Source organism: Manihot esculenta, chromosome 16 (assembly GCF_001659605.2).
Source record: "Manihot esculenta cultivar AM560-2 chromosome 16, M.esculenta_v8, whole genome shotgun sequence".
NCBI classification, from domain to species: Eukaryota; Viridiplantae; Streptophyta; class Magnoliopsida; order Malpighiales; family Euphorbiaceae; genus Manihot; species Manihot esculenta.
The window spans coordinates 28,879,637-28,888,168 of NC_035176.2; the positions used below are offsets into that span (position 1 = coordinate 28,879,637).

General features: G+C 30.1%; 1 protein-coding gene across 3 annotated transcripts; it reads right to left on the reverse strand.

Moving 5' to 3' along the window:
- Positions 1–310: 310 nt before the first annotated feature.
- Positions 311–6,543, reverse strand: LOC110603801. 3 transcript variants are annotated; one of them, XM_021741724.2, is made up of 13 exons: positions 6,410–6,543; positions 5,834–5,941; positions 5,680–5,741; positions 5,415–5,465; positions 5,279–5,305; positions 5,100–5,204; positions 4,724–4,831; positions 4,510–4,581; positions 4,354–4,404; positions 3,639–3,701; positions 3,199–3,323; positions 2,822–3,023; positions 311–1,160 (listed from the first exon to the last, which is right to left on the reverse strand). In XM_021741724.2, the coding sequence occupies exons 1-13, from the start codon at positions 6,507–6,509 to the stop codon at positions 450–452; spliced, it is 1,785 nt and encodes a 594-aa protein (XP_021597416.1). In that variant the 5' UTR covers positions 6,510–6,543; the 3' UTR covers positions 311–449. The 3 variants fall into 3 exon arrangements, with proteins under 3 accessions (XP_021597416.1, XP_021597417.1, XP_021597418.2); XM_021741725.2 differs by having other exon boundaries at positions 5,834–5,935; positions 6,410–6,513; XM_021741726.2 differs by lacking the exons at positions 5,100–5,204; positions 6,410–6,543 and having other exon boundaries at positions 5,834–5,964.
- Between the last annotated feature and the right edge of the window lie 1,989 nt (positions 6,544–8,532).

The window sequence follows — 8,532 nt, forward strand, 5'->3', positions numbered from 1 at the left end:
TATATATATATTAGTATTAAGTGGTTTCAAAGCTGTAAGATCTTGATTTTAAATTACAATTAGAGTTAAATATACCAAAAAAAAAAAAAATCAATGCAGTGGAGAACAATAATTACGCGTGTGGCTTATAATAATAATAATAATTTTTTAGTAAAAAGTAACATAGCAGCAGTTTTTATATTGAAAATAAAACTAATAATGATTTATTTCCAAATTAATCGTTTCAAACAGATAATATAAAAATAACAAGAGCTGACACGTTTTGTTTATAAATTTTTCAGTGTCAATACTGTTTTGCATCTTAATCACCTTACACAAAAAAAAATGTATATCAATTTAATTTCAAAAAAATAATAGCAAAATCGCACCTAAGCATGCTAAGAAACAAGGATTAAACTGCATATTTTAGACTTAAGAAAAGGAAAGACAAAATGAGAAGAGGAAGATTTTTACTGCAATTGAAAATACATGATATTCAATGCAGTACTTGGGATATACTCCTCGCGGCCATTGTCTGGGAACCAAGTGCTAATAATGCTTTGAGATGAATCAGATGAAATTCCTGCATGCCAATTGTCAATCAGCCTAAAACCAAACTGAGATGCAGATGCAAGTATAGCTTGTTCATCAACACGGCGCAGAACATGGCACAGAATTAGAGCAGGTTGCTGGTCCTCTCCATTGCAGTTTGAAGACATCAGTTGTTTTGCAGTTTCAAACAATGGCAAAATAGCTTCAGGAATGTAAGTTACATCAGTGCCTATTATGACTTCAAAACCCTCAGAATTGAGTTCCTTGATGGCTTGAATATGTTCTCGATTTCCCCATTCTAGTCTCTTCATAATTAGTTTATCAAGGGATGGAGGTCTAAGGTTTGAAGCAACATTCTGGGTCAACAGTTCAAGTGCTTTTGTATCTCCATCAGTTGCAACTACAAAGTTTGCTGATTTAACAGCAACCATGGAGCAAATGCCTCCACAGCCACATCCCAACTCTAACACATTTTTCCCTTTAACAATAGTCGGATTTCCGGCTAGCAAAGAAGCCATCATACGAGCTGATTCCCAGAGCATCAAGCCAGTTGATTTGCATGTGTGCTGATATTCTTTGGACAGTACATCGATCTTGAAACTCTGGTCTCTAAGTTTAATCTCAATAACCTTTTGTTAAAATTTTTTGTTACGGGAGAAAAAAAAACATGTATCAACATCTCCACATAATATCTTAGCATATTAATTTAAACAAGCAAGAAAGGAAGACCATGGGGAGGAGGGGTAAATTTCACCGACTGTCCTTGAACTTAAAGCATCATAACGTCTTTCTCAAACTTTAATTTATAACATAAAACTCTCTAAACGTTAATTTAGTCAACATAAAACTCCTTGTAACCTATAATAGCCAGTTTACCAATTAAGAAATAATTTAATATATTTTAAATTAATAAAAAAGAGAATAAAAAGACTTATATACCTTTTTGATTTATTGCTCCACATTTACTATTTATCCCTATCATCATCTCTCTTTACCTGTTTATGGGGCAGCCTCGCCTAACGCCACCTTCATATAATCTGTTGAGTAGCTGCAGTCTCTCTATTTAAAAATCCCACTTCCTTTTTCCTTTTATTATATCTCAAAAATCTGTCCTTACACTTCTTGTGAGGAATAATAGAAAATAGGAGGCAGCTTTGGGGTTATCAAGTTACTGTTTTACTTCATCTTTCTGTCTTTTTTTTTTTTCTTTTTTTTTTTCTGCTTTTGGTCAAAATGAATCTTCAACATCTAAAGAATGACAATATTTGTTTCAGTGGGTAACTTCAAGAGAACCAAAACTCCAAGTAGATTTCCAGATTTTGCGCCATTCAATTGACCAAAACGGAATGGAGTATTCAACAAGTAGAAAGTTAGGGAACTAAGAGGCCCAATGATGGGAGTGATGGGATTTTCGGGGTTCAAAAGAGAGCTCTTTCTTTGAATTTAGAAGAAGAGCATGAGCCTAAGTGCTCTGCTCCTGGTAAGAATGGGCATCAAAGTTTTGTGCGAGAGGCCATTGGAGATCTGTTGAAGATGCCGAACACAAGGAGCTTGTGGCCCAGTACAGCCCTCAGAACTGGAATTTAATTGCTGAGAATCTTGAAGGAAGCCAGGTAAGCACCCAATAAAAAATTTGTAACGGAAGGATAAGAACTATTTTGAGCCAATGATGTTAATAAGTGGTAATATTTCTGCATTGATCACTATAAGAGAAGGAAAGGAAAGGTGCATCTTTCTATTCGTTTATTGATTGGTTATTAAAGAAAAAATATGGCCATAATGATCCAGCTGATTTAGTGAGAAATATCTAACAGCATTTTTGTTTCTTGAAGTCAAAACATGTTTCAATATTCAGGAAAGAGATAGATTAAGATGGTTCAACCAGCTGGATTCAAGAATCAATTGAACAGAGTGTAAGGAGAGAGATAAGTGATAAAGAAAAAAAAAATTGATTATTTAGAGATATTTAAACTTTTAAGAGTACTTAAGTAATTTTACAATGTTATAACCTCAAAACTGGCTATTACAAGTTACAAGGAGTTTTACATTAACTAAATTAAAGTTGAGGAAGTTTTATGTTACAAATTAAAATTTAAGGATGACATTGTTACAACGTTCTAAGTTTAAGGACAATCAGTGAAATTTACCCCAAGGAGAGAGCTAGTAATTCATTTCAACTCTAAGAAACACTTGAAAACAACATTTTGCTGAGTGGCCAAACATTCTCAAAACAGTTAACTAACAAAATGGACAGAATGAGAAAGGAAAGCAAACAACAGGAAACATTTACCTCACTATCAAGGGAAGGCAAAATTCCAAACATTTCAGCTGCCAAACCATCAGATATGTCAACCTCTATACTGTTTGAAGTACTTGCCTTGACCTTAGGCTCAGCATTTTCTTGACCAGTGAGGTTTTCCTTGATTGCAGCTTTTTTACTCAAACAAGAGTTTGAAAAGTCTGAAAATCGGAATACAGCTTGGATCCAACGCCTAAAATCAGATAAGTCAATTGAACCGGATGTTACAAAAAGGAACATAGAGTAGAAGGCGTGCTAATGCCCACTTTTAAAAAGATTAATCAATAACTTGACAGAATATCACTCCTACCCCTCCTCCACCCCACCAAACGAAAAATCTTGTCTTTCACATGTTTTTCATTACTTACCTATTCATCACTAATTCACGTGACCGGTTCTCCACTTGCTTGCAACACAAACCGAGTTCTTCAACATCAAATCCATTGTCTTTGAACAACCTTGTCAAGAATTCATTTGAGAAATAAAAAGCACGCTGAAAAAGGAGCCAAAGACCTTATATTAGGCAGGCAAATTCAAAAAACTAAAACATTAAGGCACTTCTTAGTCATCCAGACATATTAGGATTAGATATTGGACCTTCATTTTAATTTCTTGGCTTGTTAACATAACCAGAAATTAAAGGACACTGGAACGTGGAACCAAGCAAGAAAAAGCTTACTTGCTTTTTACATCCTCATGGAGGCCAAATATGAGTGAGCAAGAATGCAAATGAGAACACATTCCTACTACTAATTTCTGGTAACAAATGAGACCTAAAACAAACAGTTGCAGACATATTGAAACTTACAGTGCCATCACCCCTGACATAGAAGTTTTCACTAAGCTTTTGATCCTTGCAAGTGAATCTTTCCTGTGTATACAATGGAAGGAACTGATTATAGGAAGATTACAAGAGATAGAAGACAAATAGAAATGAGAATAGAGACGGGGTGGGGGGGGGGAGCAAAATAAGACAGTTGGAAGATCACCCAAACCAAAAATAAAAGAAAATAACTCACCAATTTTGTTTTCATGCTAAGAAGTTAAATAGTCTCATATCAGGATACACTCCTCTGGAAACCTTATACCCATTCCCAAACTAAAAGACACTGATTATATTGCTATTGAGATTTTGACCTTAAAACATCTGGAGCCATGCCCAACTTACATTACTAAAGCAACTAGCCAGATAAACAACCACTCATATTTATGCATGTAAATGAGCCAATTTTTAGGTTATATATGGACCAACATTCAGAGGACAAAGAAAGGGGGGAAAAACTAAAATCCTGAAACCCTATCCCCCATGACAAGTTGAAAGACAATGATTTAATTGCTGTTGAGATTTTGAACTTAAAACATCTAGAACCATGCCCAAATTTACATAACTAAAGCAACTGATGGCTGCACTCAGAGTCTGAGACACTCAAATAGTATCACAGTCAGCAAAAGTTGATGTATAGAGAATTCCATTATCAGTCAAATTAAGCAGAAACACGGTTAAAGATAAATGTTACATCAACCTGAGCAAGGTCTCCTATAGCATAGTCACGAAGTAACACGTAACCATTTGGCTGGAAAAAGAAGAAAGTTGGAGTTACACCAATTAAACAATTCATCTCATCAAAGTACAAAAGATCTCTAACACAATTTCAGTTGTAAATGCAGTGATTATTTACCTTGAGAACTTTCTTAATATTTTGTAAGACTAAGGGCATCTTCTCAGGAGAAACTGCAGATAAGACAAATATCTGCTTAAAAAGTCAGATAGTTAAATAAAAGTTCGGCGGGGGATTAATAAGAGCAAGAGCAAATTGCTACAGTTATCAATCAACTTAACTACTAAAAACATAATCATGTCAAACTTGTAAGCGATAACTTAAAATCAAATACCATTGTAACAATATCAACTGAAGCTGGTGAAATCTCCTTGTTCAAGTCATCAACGGTCAGATCACATACAAAAGCTCTAACTTGGGTGTCCTTGTAGTCCTTATGTGTCTACAACAATCAAAATTCAAAAGAAAATCCACTTATTACTTGACCTACTTAAACTAATGACTTACCAGTAGATCAAGTCTAAAGTCTTCCCTGAATTCAATTCATGCCCAACCCAATATGTCTAACCCTATGATCTATATCAATTTCACGATATCCAAATCAAAAATACAAAAAGAAAATGTCTCCAAAGTTTTTTTCTATGTTCAATCATAAATAATTTGCAATGGATCATCTGGAAAATATATATATATATAAAAAGTAAGCAAACCTTAACCAAGTTTACTGCACGTGGTGCAAAATCACATGCATGAACAAAAATATCAGGGTAGGTTGCAACCAGAGGAAAGATGGTGTTCCCAGCTCCACAACCAACCTGCTTATCAGCATCAGTTGTCAATAACCAAGCAGTAGGATACTACGGTATGAAGAAAATTATACAGCTTTTACCTCCAGAATGACTTTTCTCTCTCCCCCCTGAAAATATCAAATTAATAAAGTTAGAAAGTGACAAGATCACAAAATTGAGGGGGAACTATGAATAAAAATCCTTCCTCTTTCTTTCTTTCTTTCCCACAATACTCACTGTGAAGTACTGGCCCCATTCCTTATCCAAGTAATGTCGATCCTTGAAAAACTGAAAAGTAAGGCAAGACAACAAAAAAAAATCATTATCCACACCACAATAATGAAAGTAAGTTAAGTAAAATGATAACAAGCACCTCAGAGCATAGCTTTAAACAGTTGCTAATTCATTATGCTAATAGACATTACTAAACAGCATTAATAATTATTTCCAAATTCAAATCATACAACAATAACAGCATTGGCAGGCTAGCCAAGAACCTTACTCTATCTTCATGTCGCTTATAAAAGATATCCCAATATTTCTTAGCATCCCTTTCATACTTTTCTGCAAAAGAAAAGGATAGAGTTAAGTTGAGCAGAATATATACGTGTGCAACTCCCACACACACACACATGAAGAGAGAGAGAGAGAGAGACCTTTCCAAAAGGGTGTAACTCCAGTGTTAGAAGTAGAGTAAATTTGCATTTTCTGTGATGGTTGTTGGTTTCCTTGGGTGTCTTGCGCATTGGATGACATTGCTGAAGCTTTATAGAGGGTACAACAAACATACAAAAAATAAAGCCACAGCCAAACAGCTGCAATCAGTATAAACTTCAGCTAAGGAGAAATCAAACATCATTCCGTTCATTCTTTTTATGCACATATATTCTCTAGAAGACTACATAGCCTACAGCAACCATTTGCATCCCATGAATTCTGAACTTTGAAATTGAGCTGCTTCTTGTTCATCAGTTAAAAATCCAAAGTTTTACTTATCGACGTCATTAAGCAATTTATCATAAAGCTGGAGGAAACTGAATCATTCATCTTGAATTAGCTTTTATGTGACCCTACATTAATCAAATGAAGCGTAAAGCCAGCTTCGATTCACGTTCAGACGGACCTTAACTAAAATTCTGCTATAGACCGAAGTTTCCAGGAACACAAACAGAGATTAAATAGATTGGAAAGTTGAAAACCCATAAATTAGAAAAATAAAAAGAAAGTTGTACCTCTTCTGATCCGCAAATGGCAAGCAAGCGAGTGCGAGAGAGAGAGAGGCTCTAGGGTTTTTGTTAGGGAACAGTAGCGGGTTTTTCTTACTATTGCCATTCAAAACGAACCGCTGTGAGGGCCATGTCTACTCTGAAATAGTGTGCATTCTAATTTTGTAAAAAAAAAAAAAAAATTGTTATTTAGTCCTATAGAAAAAAATTATTAATTAATTTTTTTAATTTTTAAAATAAATATTTTAAAATATTTTTAATGTTTTAAAAAATATATAAATTAATTTTTATCAATTTTAATTATTAAATATTATAAAAAAATTTAAAATATTTTTAATATGAAAAGATTAACTAATAAATTTTTTAAAGATTTAAGTAATTAATTAATAAATTTTTAAAAATTATAATAAATAAATATTAATACTTAATGATTAAAGTTAATGAAAGAATTAATTAATAAATTTTTCATCATAATATTTTAATATATTTTTAAAATTAAAAATTAATTAATATATTTTTTATATTATAAAATTAAATAATAATTTTTTAAATAAAATAAAAATAAATAAATTTTATATTTATATCTAAATTTATCTTTAAAATATCAAATACAAATCAATCAGTTCTCAATATTATGAATTACATTCTTTTTAATTTATTTTATTTAATTTTTTATTAATAATTAAAAAATAAATTTACACAAAAAATGAAATATTAAATATGTTGTTAATTTAGTGGCAAAATTTTAGTTTTTTTTTTCACCAATAAAATATAAAAAAATCTTGTAACTAAAAGAGTTATAATTTATTGTAAATAAATTTTCACTTATATGTATTTTAGTAAGTTAAGGTGATTTTTAAATATAATCAAATTACTGGGAAAAATATTAAATCTACACATTGTTTAAATTTTATTCATAAACTGTAATTGTGATTATTTTAGCTAAAATAAATATATTATATTCTTAAGTTTGTGAAAAAAGAAAAACAAAAAGAATTTTAAGATTTCAAGTTCCCTAGCTTAAATTTACAAATGAATTCCATAAACCTTACTTATTTCAAACAATTTCCTAAACTCTCATTTTTTATATTGTTATAGACATTTGATTTTTTACTTATAAATTTTTAATTTGTGAAAATTAATAAAATATTATTAATTATAAAAATATATGTGCATCCGTAAATATTTATTTTTGATCGTGAGATTAGTAAATAAATTAATTTATGATTGTTAAAAATTATAAAGTTATTTTACCTATGGCAAACAGAGGTGAGTAGTATTTTTAAATTGAAAAAAGTAATCAAATTAAATTAATTTAAAAATTTAATTCAGTTTTTTATTTATTTCGATTTAGTTTTTAATTTCAAAAAATTTAATTATTTTGATTTGCTTAGGTTTCGATTAGAAAAAAAATTAAAAAAATTAAATCAATTAATGATAATATTTTAAAATATTAAAATTAAAATATAAAAATAAAAAAATATTAAAAATTTAAATTCATCAAATCGAATTGATTCAAATCAAACTGATCCGATTCGATTCAGTTTCTGATCAAAATTAATTCAATTCGATTTTCATAAATATTAAAATTTTAATTTTCAGTTCATTCGATTTGATTCGATTTTAAACTAAATTGATGGAATGCTCACCTAAAACTGAATTGTGACCCTAAAACTGATTTAATATATGAAGTTTGATTGCATTAACGGATTAATCTCTATCATTAAATGGACGCAATTGAAAATAATTTAGGTTTCTGAATTTTGCTTTTGTTAGTAAAATAGACACTATAATTAAATTCTATATTAAAATAATTCTACATTTTATGTAAAATATTTAAATAAAATATATGTTTATAATTATTTATATATAAAATGGAACTTATAATTATTTAAATATGAACTATTTAAAAATTAAATATTTTTAGTTATAAATACAAATTTTAAATTTACTTTTAAAAACTTATAAGTAAATATAAATTTAAAAAGGTTCATATATAACAATGTATTTCTCCGAATAAATTATATTAAATTTTATAAAATATTTTTTATATTTCTAAAATTATAAATCATAAAATGCAAATTTAAGAATTAGTAAATTAGTTTATTGATAATTATTTTTTACTCTGA

What these genes read in the sequence shown, in the direction of transcription:
- LOC110603801 (XM_021741724.2), bottom strand. Translation starts at nt 6,509, where the DNA reads ATGGCAATAGTAAGAAAAACCCGCTACTGTTCCCTAACAAAAACCCTA. An exon ending in ATAAGCGACATGAAGATAGA is followed by an intron (nt 5,466 to 5,679) that starts GTAAGGTTCTTG and finishes CTTACTTTTCAG; the next exon opens with TTTTTCAAGGATCGACATTA. An exon ending in ATGTCAGGGGTGATGGCACT is followed by an intron (nt 3,324 to 3,638) that starts GTAAGTTTCAAT and finishes CTCCTTTTTCAG; the next exon opens with CGTGCTTTTTATTTCTCAAA.